The following is a 21,276-nucleotide window of genomic DNA, read 5'->3' on the forward strand; positions in this document are numbered from 1 at the left end:
CAAATAACATCACAGTATATTCATTTATAACATCACAGTATATTTGTTTGAGTTATCAACAATTACGTGATTGATATATTTATGCAATACTATTCTTTCAGAAATTCCAAGTACTATGGCTTATGTCACTATTTAATTTTCCCCACCATTTAAGGTAATAGATGTCCATTATTGAAGGTGTCAATTTGCAGGTTTTGTGTCTTAGTGATGATACCCTTCATGGCCAACCCAGATCCCCAAGGCACATAATGTTTATGACAGGCGGCCTGACATTGACCCAGTACATTTGGAGTCCTCTGCCACCCATTTAGTTTCTTCCAACTAGACTCCTCATTTATATTTGATCTAATTCCAGGTGTCCCTAAGCATTACCCACCATAGTAGAGTATAGGCTGGTTTATCTCACAACACCTACTAGGTCAGCTGACTTGCTTTATTAGTCACAGGATTTCTTGTTGGAAAATGTCTGATCCCAATGCCTCACTTGAGGGTGAACTGCTGAATCACCTTTGGAAACAGAAAGAGTTCTCTCTATGGCTTATGCCATTTTGCAGATGTGGAAAACAAAATAGACTACTTATATGACAAGCTCAGAGACACAAAAAAACCAAGAATAGACATGGAAATTAAAGCTATTTTTAAAAAATTCTCAGAGCACTCAAATATTATACATCGGGTCAAGCTGATGCTGGTGGAGACTTTTACATCTAATGCTACATTACCATGCATCTAGCTAAATCCCAGAAACCCTGCCTCTTCAAGCACGGTTGATCACTCTGAAGCTTGCTAATTCCTAATTAACTATGTTTATATGTGATTTTCATATCTTGGCCTTTAGACTAATCCTGGAAGCAGGGAAAATTGTCTGCGAATTAAAGTGACTCTTTACTGAATCAGAATCTGTACGTCCTTACCTTAAAAACAACAACAACAAAAGCATATTTATTTTAAGTAACTTAGGACCCATGAAAGTTAGGTGGCCAATTTTGTAAGTCCAAAATAGGTCCTGTGCTGTAATTTTCTGCCAGAAAACAACCCTGAGTTAGGATATCCCGATCTTTCCATTTGAAAGCCCATGTCAGTTGGGTTCTAGTCATTGGGCTACACCATGCAGTGAGTCTGTGGCCCAGTGAAATGACGGTCATTGCCCAGCTCTGCACGACAACTGCCCTGTTGTCTTTCATGCCACTTGGCTGGGGAGCAGAAGCTGCCATTCTCACATTCAGATAAAACAGTGGCATCTCCAAATATCACCCTGTTAAAAGCTGGCAGCCTACACTCTGTATCAACGAGCTGGCACTGATATTAGTGAACGTGTCACTTTTCTAAGGGAGCACAAAAGAGGGCTTGTTTGCTAGAGTTTGAATCTAATGAACAGCTTTCTCCTATCTTGTGTAGTTTTCCAGGCATTTGACTTGTACAATAGAGAACTCATATTTCAAATCCTCCAGGTTGAAAATTTGCCCCTTTTCCTATTTGTCACTGAGACATGTGAAACAGTTATTTCTGAGGCACCTTTATTATGGAAAACAGAATAAGTAACTCATGTCACTCAAATCAAGTCCCTCAGGGAGTAGGTCCAGTAATGATTCAAAAGCCAGGAATAAGATTAAAAACTAATTTTCTAGGTGGAATGAGGAGCAGGTTCTTTTTCTTCTAAATGAATGGCCCTTTACAGAGGAAACCGATTCACGAGGTACAAGGAAAAACATCTGAATCCTGCTCCTCCCACCTCTTTCCTCTCTAGATGTAGAGTTTAGGGGTTAGCTTTGAAACTCCAGGTAGAGTGAAGTGCACACTGACAATGGAAAGGTCAGCCTGAGAGTGACTGAGGAAACCAAGTCTTCCTTCATCTAAAAAAATGTATCTTTATTTAATAGAGAAAATACAAAAAAAAAAAAAATTGCTTTCTGCCAACAAGCTCATCACCCCAGGCTGCTCCATGGAGACAAGTATGGGCTATCCCTGTTCATGGACCTACCTGGGTGCTGCCTATCCTAAGGAGATGCAGATATTTGGGAGCTAGACTGCCCAGGTGTAGAAAAGCTACTAATCTTTTTAAGAACATAGTGCTAAAGGCCAATCATACTTTTACATTTTGAGTCTAGCATTTGTGCCTAAATTCAATCTGCTTTATCATGAAATTGTCAAAACCAGCGTTATATTTAAGGCCTATGGGTTGCAGGAGAAAGTCTGTTGAGCACAGAAAGTCCCCTTTAAGAAGTGATGTTAATTCCAGAGGCCTGTGTGCCCAAAGGCGTTTGTCTAGGGTTTCTCATCATCTAGATCCCTTAGGAATACTGTGACATGGGGCCTTATGACTAAAGGTTTCTTCCCCATCCAACCTGTGCCCTGAGATATATAAAGTCATCAAATCATTAGAAGTTATTGTGTAAATAACACAGTATGTAGAAACAGAGGGGAAATAAACCCATAAGCCTCTAACACTAAATAGGAGGGTTTTTTAAAAAATAATTAAAAAAATTTTTTAATAGTTTATTGTCAAATTGGTTTCCATATAACACCCAGTGCTCAACAAGTGCCCTTCTCCATACCCATCACCCCTCTTTCTCTCCCCCCATCTGCCCTCAGTTTGTTCTCGGCATTCAAGAGCCTCTCATGGTTTGCCTCCCTCCCTCTCCCCCACTATTTTTCCCCTTCTTCTCTTTTAAATACTTTTTAAAATGTTTATTCAGTTTTGAGAGAGAGACACAGAGTGTGAAGTGGTGAGGGGCAGAGAGAGAGGGAGACACAGAATCTGAAGCAGGCTCCAGGCTCTGAGCTGTCAGCACAGAGCCTGACGCGGGGCTCAAATCTATGAACCATGAGATCACGACCTGAGCCAATGTTGGACACCTAACCACCTAAGCCACCCAGTCTCCACTGAATAGGAGTTTTTAACCTAGGGAGTCTACAGACATCTAAAGGACCCATGAATTCACAGGATCCATGATCTTGGGTGGCAAAAAAAAAAAAATGTACCTTTATTTTCATTTATCTCTGATAGAAATTTGGCATTTTCTTAAATTATAAATGAAGGCAAAAAACTATAGCAGTCTTTTTTTAATTTTTAAAAATGTTTTATTTATTTTTGAGGCAGAGAGACAGAGCCTGAATGAGGGAGGGGCAGAGAGAGAGGGAGACACAGAATCTGAAGCAGGCTTCAGGCCCTGAGCTGTCAGCATGGAGCCTGACATGGGGCTTGAACTCACAAACTGTGAGATCATAACCTGAGCTGATGTTGGATGCTTAACCAACTGAACCACCCAGGCGCCCCAAAACTATAGCAGTCTTGGCAGTACCTGTGACTATGTCCAACAAAAGGAATAAAAATCTTGTCATCAGATATTACAGTTGTCATAAAAAGCTTGAAACACTATGCCTTATCATTACTTCAAAATTATGGTAGATATTACACCTGTTGCTAGATCTTATTTAACACATTATTGCTATGTTACTATATCATAACAAACATTTGACAACTGTATTCATTGTAATTGGCTTTCTTTGTAAAACTACATGTTTCATTTTATGGATTTAAAAACATTAATATGAAGGGCACCTGGCTGGCTCAGGTGGGTGGAATGAGAGACTCTTAATCTCAGGGTCACAGTTTGAGCCCCACGTTGGTTGTAGAGATTGATTACAAAAAAACAAACAAACAAAAATGAAAACAAGAACATCATTCTGAGAACAGGCTACTATTGGGCCAAGGAATCCATGGCACCAAAAGAGGTTAAGAACCTTTGTGTTTATGCCCATTACTTCATTCTGCCTTCTTTCTGTTATTAGCCATCATTTTATCTACCTTTTTATTTTGAACCAACAACCTAAATTCCCTTCCTTGTCCCCAAGTGTCCTTTCATTGGTTCAATTATTAAAACCAGATATGTTTTCACAGCTCAAGTCCTATAGAGAACTGGTCCCTCTGATGAGAATCCTCTCCCCTTTCACCCCCAAATCCGGGCCTCTGTTTGCATGGCTGACTTCTTTCCCATCAGGCAGAGAGAGCTTAAATTCTCTGCCTGGATTTCCCTTCCTTCCCAGGCAAGGTCAACATCTCTCTCTTTTCATTAAGCTTGTCATCACTCGTTCAGTATTTACTCTTCCAGGCAGTATGCTCTCCCGATGGCAAGGCCCAAGTCTGCCTGATTCACCATCATATACCCAGCGCCTAGCACAGAGCCCTGGAGACTTAATAACATATCCATAGATAGGTCATTTTGTAACTTTTCACTTCATGTATTTTGTAACTTTTTGATTTAGTGTCATTATATGCATTTTGATGTTGCTTTTACTTACTGTAAAGCTGCATATTTTATCAAGTATAAGGACTTTACTGAAATAACTTTGCTATACTGATCAACTTGTTTCCACCTGTCATTAATACAAATAATGTTCCAGTAGGTATTTTCATATGTAACATTTTATTTTTCTTGTTTTGTATTTAGAATTGTTTTCTTGGTATAAATTACAGGAAGAGAAATTAACTGGTATAATGAATGAAACGAATATTTTTATGTTTTTTTACTTATTCTATGATGCTGCTTTCCAAAAGAGTCTTCTTAATTTGGGGCACCAGGGTGGCTCAGTTAGTTGAACATCTGACTCCTGATTTCAGGTCAGGTCATGATCTCATGGTTTGTCGGTTCGAGCCCCGCAATCGGGCTCTGCAGCTGGCCATGTGGAGCCTGCTTGGGATTCTCTCTCCCTCTCCCTCTGTCCCTTACTGGCTTGCACTGTCTCTCTCTCAAAATAAATAAACTTAACAAAATTTAAAAAGAAGTTTTCTTAATTTAAAATGCCATAAGTAACATAAACAGAACATCTAATAATTTTTCAAAATACTTAAAAATTTTTTACTAGTTATTAATCATTCTTATGGATTAATCAAAGGATTGGATAAAATTTTTGTTGAAAAGAGTAAATAAATAGCTCTTCCATAACTCAAAATGTGGCACCCTAATTTCCCATTAAGTAAAAATATTTTATTTGTTACTGGAGAAGTAAGAACAAAGATATTGTCCTAGGAAAGGCAAATTGTTTTAACTTAAATATGGCCATTCTGCTAATCAAATGTGTAAAAATTATCATAAAATTCTGACAGAAGTTCAAATATTTGAAAGTAAAGAATAAAAGAATCTCTATTATGACAAGAAATCCTAGTATTTATGTCATTTCGTATTTGAAAGAAAACAAAGCACATATTTTCTAGAGGCTAACTAGTTGATAGCATACAGAAATTGTTAAAAAAATTGCACACTAAGAAAATGCTTTGCAAGAAACGAGAAATCAAATGTATGAGCTGACAAGTTTCTCATTTACTGACATAAATGCTGGAAGGGACTTGTCAGGCAGGAGTGTGTTTCTTATTCTGATTACACCCTACCCTATCCTAGTCAGTAGCCAATCCTGGCTCCAGGCAGGGCTGCTTCTACCTAGGGAGCACCCAGGTTTCTTCCTCAACAAATGGAGGTATGTTGGGTTGTCTTTTCTTTTAGCACTATAACTGTGCAGTTTGTTGCCCTAACAGGTGGGGCATCCATCTTATTGAAGACACAGGGAAAAGAGCTAACCAGGGTCTTCATGCCCTGTCCATAGTCTAGGGAAGGTGTTACAGCTTCTCCGTTAAATTCTTCTTAATGGTATTAATTTAATATATGCTAACTCTGTGACTGCCATGTGCAGGATGAAGTACTAGGAGCCACAGAGGCCATAATGGATGAGCTACATGAACCAGTGGGAGAAGGAATAGAAAGACATTTCCTCCATTTATAAAAATATAAGGAAGACCAAGAAGGACCTTCCACATTTTTACATATCCCACTGGGAGAGTGAGGCTCATCAAGCCTTCATGTCTGGAGGAAAAACACAGTGTAATACACAAGGGTAAATAATTGCCATTTGATAATAAAACAAGCACATAAAGAGAAATGTTAAGTGCAGGTCCACTGTTGCATGATGGCATGACATGATGTGATCATAGAGTCAAAAGGACAGGGCTGGGAAAGGTCTTTGAACAATAGTTGCTTTTTATAGCTAGCATTTGTTGAGTCTGTTACATGATAGGGAATTGAAGCAGGCATTGTTAGTTCATTAATCCCGACAACTCTGGGAAGTAGGTATGACCCCTCCCATCTTATAGATGGGGAAACAGGTCAGTGAACCTGATTTGGTTTAGGTTATCTGGTCAGTGAGAAGTGGAGCTAATCTGTCTGAATTCAAGCTCATGTTCTTTTTACTATGTTATATATGCAAGGTATGTAAATGGCACTCAAAAATCATACCATAGTTAATATGTCTGTATTCAAAGCCATTCAAAACTTGATTTTTCAAAAATAAAACCTAGGGTGGAGATAGAAATAATGCACATTTCTGAAGTGTCAGACTTCTAGAAGTGTCACTTTTGGAAAAAAAAAAATCTCAAATAGCCTTCAGAAAACACATGCGGTTACAGTTCATGGACCTTTATCCAAAGGTGGCATATCATGGTCGTGAATTTGAGTGGCTGCCTGGGTGGAAATCTGGGCTTCAAGTTACTTCGTCTCTGGATGACTCTGAACCATCATTTCCCCTCACTAAGTCTCACCTTCTAGTATCCATCAGAGGATTGTACCATTAAATAAGATAGTATACATAAAACATTTAGCATAGAAGTATCAGGCATATGATAAACATTCAGTTACACATTAATTATTGGTAGTACTGCTGTTAGAATTAATTTTGCATATAAGCCTAATAAGACTGAATCTGGTTTTCTAGAATCAACTATATTAGGTGCAGCATAATGGAAGATGATGATAGCTGACTACCGCCTACCACTGATGGCAACTAGAAGGGACTGCTCCACAAGAGGGTAAAAAACAACAACCCAAAACTATAAGAATATTAATAATGGGCATTTTTATTATGCTTTACATTTTGCAAAGCTCTTTCAAAGTGATTTTTTTTTTTTGATCCATAAAACACCACTGTGATGTGGGGAGGGCATTATTTCCAATTTACAGATGAGAAAACAGAGGCTCAGAGACTTGAATGCCTTTTCTGGAGTCATGGTTAGTTAAAAGAGCAGAGTACCAGGGTCTACAGATGTGCTGTGCAACTCAGTAGCTATGTATAGTACTTAAAATTAAATAAAATTAAATACTCAGCTTCTCGGTAGCACAAGCCACATTTCAAGTCCTGACTAGCTATGCATGGCTCATGGCACTCATATTAGACAACACAGATTGTAGACCATTTTTACCACCACAGAGTATTTTATTAGATAGAGCTGACCTATAAAAATGAGAGCACCAAACTATTAATGTGTGATGCCATGGCCAGTTTACATAACAGTAAACCTGATACTCTGAGAAAGAAGTCAGGGAATGAGAAAATATTTTATAAATGTTTCTATGAAAAACACTTTAAGTTTTATACTGTAAAGCTAAATTTGTGTAGTACCACCAGAACTGAGCCTAGAATTCCCCAAAGTCCCTTGTACCAGTACCCTGAACAAAGAATCTACAAATATTTATTAAGTGATTCTATTTGATCATCCACCTAATCTCAAAAAATATTTCACTGTAAGAGAATTTTTCCTGAAGTAAATAAGTGGAATGTAATAACACATATGTAATAACCTTCATTAAAATCTCAGGGGCATTTATGGTTGTGCATTTATAAAATTATTCAATGTATATACAAAATCTTTTTATATTCCAATATCTTATCAATGTAGAAAGGTCATAAATAAGTCTAATCAAAATAGATGACTACCAGTTAAAATAAATATGTCTGAAGATGAAAAAAGTTTTTTTATAGTGATATAAGCCTTAAGAAGATATCTAAGGTTTTGCTTTTTGGAATTGTTTATAACATATCCCGAGTAAATTATAAGTTAATAGAGCCCCAGTATATCATAAGTAAGTCTCAACTTTTGCTTCACTTCCTTAGAGCAATGTTAGCAAATATCTTTCAGAAGTGGAGAAGCTGACAATAAGTGCTCAGTATTATTTTGAAGTAGTATAAAATGCTCAAAAGTTTCAGAAGTTAGTTTTCAGAATATGACAACATTTAACTAAGAATCTTCAGTCTTGCCTGGCAGGATGCTGTTGTCAAATTCAAGGTGAATGGGCAAAGATGGAGCCAGTTACATATTTTAAATTGACTTTGAAAGTCTTAATGATATATGTACATTTCGTGAAATATGAGCCTTAGTATAATGGTCTGTTCTCTTTAGACAGATGGGACTCAATTTATGTTCTACATGATTGTACCCCAGAATTTCAGACTTAAGATGTTTGTCATAAATATAGTTAATCTATTATTTTATGAGGGATACTAAATCTCGGCCTCCTGGATTTGGATAGATGTATGCCAAATTTATGATGGCACTTGTCTATAAATGACAGATGCTGCCAAAGCTGAAAACTATCATTTTCTTCTATTCAACAGCACAAGGTTCTGTTGCTAGAGACAAAACGGGGGGAGGGGGGAGGGAGGAGGCCATTACAAAGACCTTGCTGGCTAATCGATGAAGTCTGGTGGCCGTCAGTGGAAATGAGAAGTTGTCACTTGGAAAACTTGGCCCCATTTGTAACAACACATAAAAACTATGAAACACACCGGGGAGCCCATAAAAATGACGAGGCGAGGGTCTCTTCATTTGTATCCCTGGCAGAAAGACTCTTTGACAAAACTGAAAATACACTTTTATAAAGCACTAGGGTAACCATAAAAAGCTAAACTACGTACGGCCTTTGCAGGTAAGTTGATAACCACTTTGGGGTCATACTTGAGGAATCGCCGCAATGCAAAAGCACAATATGCTGGAAACTAAAATGAGCTGTTTTGAGGTACTCTATCCTCTCTCCTTCCTTCTTCTGTCTTTTCTAACACTGTCATCTCACAGTCCCCATGGTAGGGTCATGGGTATGGGATAAACAAAACCATCTCCCTATCCCCAGTGGGAATATTTTAGATGAAATGATTCAGAATGCTACTGAAAATGTGGACAGTGTTCAGGACAACTCAGCTGGACCCTTTAGTGGGCAGTTCAAGATTTCTGCCATATAGGAGATCCTCTATCCAGGGTCTACCTCTATTTCAGTGAGTATATTTGGCTTTAGGCACATAAAATCTATAATTGTCAAACTGGTAGCATTTACTCAAAATGAGTGTTTTCATTCAGATTTGCCCTGGAAAAGATCTGTAACATCTAAAGCTTTATTCTATTACAGTTAAATGCTACAGACAACATACCGCATCGGAACTAAGGATTTTTAATAAAACAAAGCCTTAATAGCTCCTTCAATGCCATATATATATATATTTTTTTACTGAAAAATATCAACAGTCAGCAAGTAATTTAAAAGTAATACACAAAGGTGGGCAGGGGGATGGGTTAAACACATGTCGCGTACCTAGGAGGGCACTTGTGATGAGACCTGGGCATTGTGTGTGGGTGATGAATAACTAGATTCTACACTTGAAACTAATACTGCACTGTATGTTAAGTAGCTGGAATTTAAATAAAACCTGGGGAAAAAATAAAAATAATATATAGTCCTACTCACTAATTCTTAAAAATCTGGTTTAGTGGTTTCTGAATTTGCCCATTGGGATACCTGTATTTATTCCTAAGAAAGAGAAATGTAGAAGTAATGGGAATAATGGCATATGCGTGGAGCAGGAATCCTGTCTTCCTATTCTGACTGTATTGGGATATGAGTGGTGCAAACTCACACAAATTATTTCACGTTTCCTAGACTCACAGTCCCTGTCATTACTATATTCTGGGGAGCAGCTTGAAGTTGGCAACTATATCTTATTTTCCTTTATAGGCCTAATATCTAACACATTAAAAAAAAAACAATAGGTTGGAAGCTCTTTGATGGCAGGAAAATATCTTTCTGTTTATTGTCGCACCCTAGTATCTGGCAAGATATATATATACGCTATATTATTAGTATAGATAATAAATATTTCTTGAGTAAATGAATGGGTATGAAGTTTATTGCATGAATGAATAAAAGCTGGATATTAATTTCTGCCCTAATAGTCACAGGGATATTGAGAGGGTCATACAAAAATGTATACGTTACTGGATTTCGTAAACTGAAAATTAGAAGGTATTCCTATTGTTATATTTTAACAAGAACATACTGGTTTCACTATCTTTGCTCTCAACTGCATTTATAAATATATCTATAGCATTTTGAATCATTCCATCTGCTTTCATCTGTTCAGACAGCAACTGATTAAAGGCTGTTTAGCTCTAAATAGCTTTATACACTTTGAACTAGAAATGGATTTTCCCCATTTAATATCTAATTAATTTTAAAAAATCTAGTGCTAAAGACTAGACATATGGACCATTAGGGTTGACTATCACAATATTTTATCATTAGGTTGATTATAAAAATATTTTATTACTTTCAAGAAATAGTGTTTTTTGAAGGCTCTTTTTTTTTTTAACCTGTTATGAGGGATTAAATGCTGTCACAAAGAGCATTCAGTTTGATGTATAGGGCATATTATCACAGGGAAGTGTACTGTCATATGGCATTATGACACTTGAACTCCAGGGAGAAATTTGGGTCGAGTGTCTGGCTAATATGTCCCAGTCATCTTCCTGAAGCTGCTTAATGCTTGCTGTGTTTTGACCCTAATTCTCCTAAAGCACATTTCTCCTCCCTCCTACCATGTTTTGAACTCCCATTGATGCATCATTAAAAGTTGGGATAGATCCTCGGAGACCAGGAAACCATTTCTTTGGATTTTACATTTAATTTTTCTACCCCAACTTCTAACAAGGGAATGGGACAATTATTTTTAATTGCCTTTAATGGAACAGATTTAATTTTTCTCAAGCATGTGGTCAGAGCTTCTTATAATAAATGAAATACAAGCTCTTATAACTTAAACTCATTTTGTTTACTGAACTGAGAGAAAAAAAAGAAACCTTGCCATGATACTCTGAAATTTTTATATCTGATAGCTCCATTATAATAAATCTACCTGTATTGCACAGACCCAGCTACATTATGAGCCACATTATATCTCCAAATGTATCATAAAACAAAACAAAAAAAGTTTGTCCCAAGTGCCAAAATAGCAAGTAATAAAGCTTTTCTTACTCTTGGAAGATTGTTAGGCTGCTTTAAAAAAAAATTTTTTTTTAATTTACATCCAAGTTAGTTAGAATATAGTGCAACAGTGATTTCAGGAGTAGATTCCTTAATGCCCCTTACCCATTTAGCCCATCCTCCCCTCCAAAACTCCTCCAGTAACCCTCTGTTTGTTCTCCATATTTAAGAGTCTCTTATGCTTTATCCCCCTTCCTGTAGTTTTAGTATTTTTGCTTCCCTTTCCTTATGTTCATCTGTTTTGTATCTCAAATTCAACATATGAGTGAAGTCATATGATATTTGTCTTTCTCTGACTAATTTTGCTTAGCATAATACCCTCTAGTTCTATCTATGTAGTTGCAAATGGCAAGATTTCATTCTTTTTGATTGTTAGGTTGCTTCTTAGAATAAATAATCTGTGCTTTTAAGGAACAAACAGAGGTCATCTGTGGGTCCAATACTCCCTGTTAGAGACTCTGAAATACTTTTCCTCGACTGATGTTTGGTGAATCTCAGGATGCTCCTCTCCCAGAAGATTCTTTCCTTGACATCTATTTCCTCTCCATCAAGATTTGCACCAATTGAACGTAATTTGGCCTCTATTGCTAAGTTACTGGTGCTAAAATATGAGAATGGAAATGGAATTAGCTAATTATGTGGATGTTGTGAACACCTGGATACTTGAAATTTGGTGGCTGAGACATCAAGTGACCCACACATTCACTTGTGATTTAAATATCTAAGAATCCTGTAGCTACTGCTCATGTCCACTTGATGGGAACTCTTCACTCAGAAAAGAAAGACCATTGCTAGGGAACTTCAGTCTCATAAGAATTGGTAGTCAACTGTGCCTTTGCACTGTGACTGTTACTCTAAGTTTTGGTTGATTGCTTAGAGACAATACTGTCTCAAATAAAACATTTTGGTCAATTAAGTGTCACAGTCACTACTCCTCTGCCCTTTCCCTTCCTCTTCCTCTCTACATTCCTCTTTGACCATTTATGAAGGACTTGGTTTCATGTCTTCTGTTCTTCTAAAACAGGATTTTAAATGGAATAAAAACTAGTTTCCAAAAAATCTAAGTCTCTGGCAAAGCTGTGGGAGCCTTTTAAGGATTTAGAAATTGGTAGTTAGAAATAGATTACACATTACATAGTTTAGACCAGATTTCTCATCTGGGCAAAGTTTCTAATTTTCTAACTTGAAATTTCTACTAAATAAATGTGGGAATTCTTGCTTAGATACTGACATTCAGTTGAAGGTGACGAAAGAAGATATATCTACTTAGCAAATACAACTTGCCTTCTTTTTAAGTAGTGCCACCTTTCAACAACTTTGGTATTGCTCTTGTGGATATGATAGGACAAATAAAATATTTCACTAATATTAATATTTATAGAAACCATAGGGAAATGAAGAAGTTATCTGAATGACCCAACCAATGAATTACCAAATAAATCACACAGATTTTGAGTAAGGAAACATGGAAAATGAGGTAACCCCAAAAAATCGGTAGTTACCATTACTTCCATGCCAAGTCTGGACAATGATACAGTGAGTGAGGCCAGCACTGTTAGACCACAAGTGCTTTGGAGTGGACAGAGAAGTGGCAGAGGAAGCAGAGGATGCACAATCCGAGACCACCACATAGCTACTGAAGAAGAGATTCTGTGACTCTCTGGCTCTCTCCCTACTCTCGCCCCCTAGGGTTCTTCTAGATCTCAGTTCTCTTTCCTTGTTTATACCAATACTACACTTGACGCTAGTGTTCTCATTCCTCACTAGGCAAACCCAAGTGCTTAGAAAGTCTCTTTTACTAAGGTTGCACTAGTATTTGACAGCAGGAATGAATCCCTTGAATTGTTTAAACTTTCACATATGTTCATTGGGTACCTTGAAGGTATAAGGTACCCAGGCGCCTATATTAGGATTTTTCTATTTCCATATTGCTTTTTTCCTTGGGTGTATATCTTAGTCTTTGACTTTTTTGGTGTGCTTCCTTTCCTCTTCTTCTATATCTTTCCTTCTCTTTTTAATTGTCTTCTCTACTTTTATTGATCCTTCTCTAGCACTTTCTTTCCAGTCAATACTTTTACTACTGTCCCTAGACAAACCCAATTCCCAAGTAATAATATAACTAAGGGGAGCACTGAGCATACATAACAGCAGTACTGGAACATTTACAATACCTGCCAATTGTGCTATTAGCTCAGAGACACAAAATAAACTGAAAGAATAGATTGACATTGTTTTATCATTTTGTGTATAAGTTCTGCTTTGCTTAAAGAGCATAATTCAGGTAACAAAACCTTTAGCAAGGTAGGTTTCATAGAGGCAACGATATCCTGTAGAAAATGAAACTAGGCAGGAAGTTAGGAGATGATGGATCTTGTTCTTCCAAATATTGGGTAACCTCCAGTAACAACTGCTGCAATATGGACTTTGCCCTAGTTTGGTATTTTGTAAACTGTGGTTAATACTTTTTCTGCATATCTGATAGACCTGGGTGAAAGATTAATTAGATAATATACATAAAAAGACTTTGTTCTTTAGAAGGAAAGAGGTGTGATGCAATAGTCTAGTACTATCTGTTCATCAGATAACATGATCTAGTGATTCTATCATACAGAGAACAAAAAGGTTTTATTATCACATTTGGTTTAACTCAACCCGAGGCTGCAGAGCTTTTAGGACCAGCATTTCTGGGACCTAATCAATAATTATTTCTTCCTAAATAGTCTTTTTGCCTGACCAGGCTTTCTGAAATAAAGCCTTATAGTAGTGGATTTGCTCTTCTCCAAAGGCCCTGAGCAGCCACAGGAAAGCACTGTTAAGTCTTCCCCTCAAATTTTACAAGGATTTGAAGACCAGAAGAGAATCAGAAAGGAAATGCGTGTGGGCACGTGTTTCTGTGTGTGTGTGTGTGCTTGATTATGCACATGTGCTTCCAATAACACACAGGTCCCTGAAGACAGTCAAACATAAAGGAAAGAGATATAATCTCTTAGTCTCCTTTCATAGACACTGTTCCTCAGTTAGTCACTAAAACAAGATTACCTATCCATCTTGCACCCTGAAGGGCAGTTGTGAGTGTGTGAAAGCCTTTTAAACATCCAATTTCATGGTGTACATGCTAGAAAAGTGATTTTTTTTCCCTCTTCTTTCTGAATCATTCAGTTAGATTCTACTCAGAAAAACTGCTGATTCACTGGAGTATGAAATAGAGGGTCTTTTTAAGAGGCATTTTCCCTAGTATAGCCCATTTTCAATTATGTAAAGTTCTTCTGTTAGTCAACTAATAACTTTTTAAATAGCTCCCTTAAAATTCTCAAGTTCATTTGTAACTATGAGGGGAAATCTACATAGATCTTCAAAAATCAAAATCTCTTATTACTGAACACATTTCCAGATTCATTTAATAATGCCACTCTCAGAAAACTTCATCTTTTTGCCCCTCCATTCCCCTTTACTGTGGTAAAATAATATAAAAATGTCTAGTCTATTAATAAACAACTTTAAGAATTCCTTCACTGAAAATGACTATAGCAAAAACCAAACATAAAATGAATAAAAAGGTAATAAACTCAGTATTTCAAATTAGATCCATTTCTTTTGTCTAAACACATTGTGACCAAGTAGCCTTTACTTATTTTCATGCATATATACATATATACATATATATATATATATTTACACACACACATATATATACTTAAATGTATATATTTAACAACATGGAATGGTAACATATCAAATGCTTAGATTCCGTGCAAACACATAACCTTTCCTGTGAAGGAAACATATTAATATTATAAAAACAAATCATGGAGAGTAACATGCAACGGCCGTGGGGAGGAGTGTAGGGCTGGGGCAGGGGACCAGGAGAAACACAACGAATGTAAAGAACAAAAAGTGTCATTGACCTGATTTGTCAGAGCTGTTGCCTGTGATTGGAGTGATGGAGCAGCTGGGATTAGCCTTTGCGCTGTCCTTGGAAGAAACCATTTTGGGCTTATTTTTCGTTGCCTCTAGTGCTTTGACCTTCTTGGCATGTTTACTTCCTTTGTAGTGGGCCTCGGCCTGGCTCTACAAAGGAGAACAAATCAGGCTCATTTTTTTGCTACTTACAAACACCACGATGGATGATCATGCAGGAAAATATACATTCAATCATAGGCACCACGGACATTTACAACTCAGAACTCAACTACGGTTTTGGCATTTCATGAAGTGGTGGACCAGTATCTAAGGGGTTTTTTAATACTGAAAGCTTCTCTACAGCACAGAGCACCTGTGTCTTTTAAAACCAGACATTACATGAGTGGACGACAGGGCCAGGCCACAGTTGTGATGAAGGTGAGCTTCGTCACCAGCTCTTTTCCACCACTCCCCTTGGGGTTATTCTTCAAACATTTTGCTGGCAGCAAGCTGCTTTGAGTGTCCTCCCTGGGCCTGTCTTTCCACAAACATCCCGCTTTGTTTCTCTTCAGCTAAAAACCTGTTTGTCCTGTACTTTTTCTGGACTTTTTTCTGAGAGCAACTGATGCAACAAAGCAACTTGCTGGTGAGTGGAAATGGTGCTACATTTTAGAATCATCTACATGTGCTTCATGCATCATTTTGATGATCCCTGTTCCAAGAACAGATAATTTATTTTTAGTTTTGTTTTTTAAAATTTTAATGTTCTCTTTGAGAGAGAGAGAGAGAGAGAGCGAGCATGAGAAGGGGAGGGGCAGAGAGAAGGGACAATTAGAAGCAGGCTCCAGGCTATGAGCTCTCAGCACAGAGCTGATGCAGGGCTTGAACCCATGAACTATGAGATCGTGAGCTGAGCCAAAGTGGGTCACTTAATCGACTGAGCCATCCAGGCACCCCCTAAGAACAGATAATTTAAGCCACAAAGGAGGTAGGGCCAATCTTTGTTTCTCATCTCAGATGTGATTCTGAAGTCAAAGCAGTTCATATTCCACTCACTTCTACACAAAGCATAGGTGGAACTGTGACTTCAATACTACATCAAAAGGAAGAAAAGAGATCAAGACAAGTTACAATTAAAAATCTTTAAAAGATAAAAACCAGATTATAGAAGAACAAGAAAACATTTAATCAATTTATGGACATTTGGAAAATCTCTCTCTGCCTAAAGAACAAAGATTTTATATTTTGGGCATCTAGCACTAATACACATATTAACAAAAGAATCTAAGTATATTTGCTTCAATTTCATTTTGAATAGAACCTGAAAATATAAACCCACATTTGGAAGAAACAAACAAAAAACCAAGTTAAAACATATATTAACTGGTATATTAACTTAGTTATAAAGGAGAAATGGATGATAAACTTATCATAAAATGACTTTTCATTAGAGACTTTCTAAAATAAAAACTTTTTTAAATGTTAGTTTTCCTTGTATGCCTGTATGTGTTTGAAGATGGTTATACTAATGTTTTCATTCATTTTCCTCAGCAAGCAGAATGTAGATTGGGTGTGTAAGTGTGAATGTGCACACATTGTGTAAGTAGGGAGGTGGAAGTAAAAATGGACAGAAGCAGCCAGGTTTTAATTCTGCATTTCAACTAAAGATATGTAAATGATTTTCTTAGCATAGAACCCTGATCGCCCAAGGTCAATAGCTTTATACTGACTTATATTGACTGTACACAGTACCTAACTTCCTGAATATCTTTTTGTAAATATCATTTTAGATCATCATTAACTTATAATTGCTCTTAGTTGGTTTGCTCAAGGGCTTCTCATGTTGATCTCTGTCAAGCTGGGAAAAAAATAATGATCCCAAGGGAGAAGAAAAGTACAACATAAGTTCTTTATGTGTTATGAACTAAGAATGGTTAAGTCTAGTTAATATAGATGGTTGGATATAAATTAATAAAATACACAAATAAAAATTCAAAAAATTAATAACATGAAGTAATAACAATAATAACTAATATTACTGAAACTCTGCCAAACATAGTTCTAAAGGTATTATGTGTATTGGCTCATTTAATCCTCAAAATACTCTGTGAGGTAGGTACCATTATCAATCAGCATTTTACAAACAGAAAACTAGGCACAGAGAAGTTAAATAACATATCAAAAGTAACACAGGTAGGTGTAGAAGTCATTCTGTTGATCTGAAATGCTTACATGGATACCCCTATTTAATGATTTGCCCACCCATTTACATACACATACTCACAGTAAGTTAACATTATAATTTTATTAAAAGGGAAAAATTACACACAAAAAAAGCATGCTGCTTTTAATGACTCAGCGAAAGAATATGTCTTAACAGAAGTTTCTGTGAGTAGGAAAAATCTACTTACTTCTTAGGAAATATACTAGCATACTACATTAGATCTGATTCTTCTGTTGAAGAGCTGAGCAAGTCTCACTTTTTAGGTATATAACAATTTCTACATGATATCAGGAGACCTAATAACTCATCTTTCCAAGTATACTAAATAGTGTGATGTTACTTTGTGCCCTTCAGCTAAAGAAATGTATGGTTCTCTAAATAAAACCTCTTAGCACAAGATAAGCAGAGTGTCATTTCCTCAATTACAATTTCCTGGCACCACTGCAGAAAGTTAACAGCATCAATTAGCACCTGAGATAAAGATCCAACTAAGTGACACCTCACTGGATGCCAAGATGGAAAGGAGTCTCCATAGCCATGATCCACTTCCCCTTTGAGTTTTGGGGCATGGAGAGCAGTGCACCAAGGGATCTTAGCTTCTACTGAATGTTACTTGGGAAGGACTGTGGAATAAATATAGTGGCAGGCACCACTCACTCACATTTGGCATCTTTCCAATTTCCGTGTGGTATTCTTGGTAGTAGCACTTTGCTATCCTCAGTACTGTATCTGGGGCAGTGTCAACAGCTTCTAAATCCTGGGCAAATCTTCAAGTGAAACTGAGACACTGTTAAATAGTAACACGATTAACGTGACTTCATTATCTAGGACTCTCCTTAGTTGAGGAGGAAAGAAACAAGGACAAGAGCCAGAAAACCCGTGAGCTAGGCAACACAATCAAGCCCAATCAACAGTGGCTCCTGTATCACTTCTAAGAGACTTGGTTGACCAAACTGACTTACTTTACATCTCAGTGACTAAACAGCAGACATGTTTTTCTCTAGCTCTAACGGCTTGCTTTCTGCTTCCCCACCAAAAGTGCTGCCATGCCCCTAACTGGCAATGATCAAAGAAATCTCTTGCTGAGAATTATCAGAATTCGAAAGTTGTCTAAACCACTATACTGACTTCCACACAAGAGTTCAGCAGTATCTACTTTCTTCTCTCACAGGTCACTCTAGTAGCAACCTGACCATCTACTGGTGAAGGAATAGCTTTGACAGGAAATGACATCCTGGAATTTTCTCTTCTGTTTTAGCTCCACTTTTGTTACTAAAGCCTTTTGTTTTCCCAAAACCTCTACACCTCTCCTCCCCAGTGGACCCCATTGGTCCAAACAAAAAAGATAAAGACTGAGATAATGCATTGCTTCAAAAATAAAAACAACACTAAAATTTCTAAAATCCACTGTACTCTCATCTCTGGTTTTTACCTTATTCCTAATTTGGACTTTAGAGAGGTGCCAAGGATCTTGAAATATGACATTAAACTGTGTTCATTTTGTACAGAAAAGACAGTCCAAAGACAAACTTACAAAGTTGGGAAGAACAAAGTCCTCAACTATTTATTTATCAATAAGTCCCATCTGGTTGCATTTTAAAAACTAATTAGAAGTCTTTCTTTCATTAAAGAAATTGCATCAGTAAAACTACTGGTGCCTATTTTTCTGAGACCTCAGATTTCAGTGTGTTAAGCAGTGTTACATGGGAAATAGCAGAGGTTAGTTAATTTTCATAAAAATTCAATACACTAAAACGCCAAATAAGAAAGAGGTCAGATAAACTACCATAAGAATGGGCTAAGCGAACAAGGGGAAAACATTATTATTATAGCACAAAGAATTATTTAGCACCTGCCATGTGCTAGACATTGAGAAAGACTAAACACAAGGACCCTGGGGTGCCTGGGTGGTTCAGTCGGTTGAGCGTCCAACTTTGGCTCAGGTCATGATCTCACGGTTCGTGGAGTCGAGCCCTGCGTTGGGCTCTGTGCTGACAGCTAGCTCAGAGCCTGGAGCCTGCTTCAGATTCAGTGTCTCCCTCTCTGACCTTCCCCAGCTCACACTCTCTGTTTCCCTCTCTCAGAAATAAAGAAAACATATTTTTTTAAAAAAATTTGAAACACAAAATCCCTACTCACAAGAGTGATTGGAAGGGAAAGACATCCTTGCAAAAACTACAGCTCAAAGCAGAGAGTGGAACTGTAAACTGGGGTGTCAAGAGTGACAAAGAAGAATAGGAGTTAAAGGAGGGGCTAATCTCTTTGGTTTGGAGGGGGTCATGGAAGCTTCATGAAAAAGGGACATTCCAGCTGGGGCCTGCTCTGGGGGCAGGGTTCTGAAGTGACAACGTGGAGGGGGCACAACAGGGAAAGGCTGCTGCATCATGCTACTCTGAAAATTATTATACCCTGTAAAACAGAAAATGTATGATAGTGTTCTACAATTAAAACAACAAACGTTCTTTTCATAGGCATCTTGTAGAGAAAGTAGTTATAAAGTAAGATGATGCTTTTACATCACAGATTTTATCCTCTGCTCCAAACTATAATCCTATATTAAAACAACTAAATTATTTATATTGAAGCCTTAATAATTGTTTGAGATGAAAGCATGGCACTTAAAATACTGCAGTTAAACATATTAAGAAACAAACTAAAGATGACTATAAATAGCTAAATCATTATTTAAATCCTCGCTTTAACACAGACTATTTGTAACTATTAAAAGTTTTTTGCATATTGTTGCATTGACAAAATTGCACACTCTCAGAGACAAAGCTACAGCATATGAAACCTAAAATGTGCCCAAGAACAAGGCTTACTTAATCCAAAGATTGCTAGTAAGTCTGCTGGTATTTGCAGTTGTAAGGCTTAGACTGTCAGTAATGACATATTGCTGTCTATTGAGATCTACTGAAAACCAAGTTCAGACAAAATTATAACCAATATGAGATTTTTAGCTTACAAAGACATAATTTCTTTGCTAATTTCTAATTTATAGCTAAGTGAAACACGCAGGTTGCTACAATCTTTGCATGGTTGCCGTGCTGTGTAACTCCAGAAGTGAGTGAATGGTGTGCTCTGGATTCCTGCAGGGCCAGAGTTGCGGCCACAGCATTTGATATTCAGTGGCTTTAGAGTACATATGTAAAAAAAAAAAAAAAACAACCCATCAACTCCAAATATTTCTATATTACTAAAGAGAAAAAGCATGGTTCTCTAGGAAGAAATGATGTGCATTCTGGCCTACTAATTTTCTTTGGGCTCAATGCAGATCCTATCAAATACCATTAGACAAAAGTGGAGTTCTTGGGCTGCTGCTGCTTTAAAATGGCACTATTTGAAAACATGAGCTTTACATATATATTTGTTCATGTTATCAAAACATTCCAATGGAGGCAAATTAGCTCATTTCTTTCTTTAGTGGGCTTTAAGTTATCAAGTTAATTTTTCAAACGCAGCCTATTAGTCAGCTAAAAGTCTCAATGCTGGTGTTTCTTGTACATGATTCATTGGTGGAATTACTTTACACATTGAAACATGGAGAAACTATAAATGGACCTAACAACTATGACAGAATTTACATAAAGAACTAGAAAAACACTGCAGTTTGAGTTTAAAATCATTGAGAATATAGCAAAAAGTGGCTTTTTAAAAAAAGTGCTTTAAAAAAATATAATTGTTTCTTGTGGAGTTTCAAGTGAAGAAAATTTTGCATCATTTTTCCAGTGAGTTTTATAGTTCAAAATTTAATTAATTAATTAATTAATTAATTAAGAGAGAGCATGCACAAGCAGGGGAGGGGGAGAGGGAGAGAGAGAATCTTAAGCAGGCTTCACGCCAAGTCAAGTGAGGAGCCCAACGCAGACCTCTTTCTCATGACCATGAGATCATGTCCTGAGCCGAAATCAGGTGAGCCACCCAGGTGCCCAAAAGGTGGATGATTAATTTTAGATGATTTCTAGTAATCTAAGATTCTTCTCCTGAATATTCAACTATACCATATGTTTCCATTTAGGG

At 37.0% G+C, this 21,276-nt stretch overlaps 1 protein-coding gene across 1 annotated transcript in view; it reads right to left on the bottom strand.

Annotated features, from left to right (window-relative positions):
* ZNF385B (zinc finger protein 385B) overlaps positions 1 to 21,276 on the bottom strand; it is a 326,144-nt gene that overhangs the window by 26,113 nt on the left and 278,755 nt on the right. The window contains exon 6 of the mRNA XM_077776342.1: positions 15,038 to 15,200. Coding sequence (XP_077632468.1) covers positions 15,038 to 15,200 — 163 coding nt within the window. The remainder of the gene's footprint in view (positions 1 to 15,037; positions 15,201 to 21,276) is intronic.

The sequence above is a fragment of the Crocuta crocuta genome, unplaced genomic scaffold (genome assembly GCF_008692635.1).
Source record: "Crocuta crocuta isolate KB4526 unplaced genomic scaffold, BGI_CrCroc_1.0 scaffold17, whole genome shotgun sequence".
NCBI classification, from domain to species: Eukaryota; Metazoa; Chordata; class Mammalia; order Carnivora; family Hyaenidae; genus Crocuta; species Crocuta crocuta.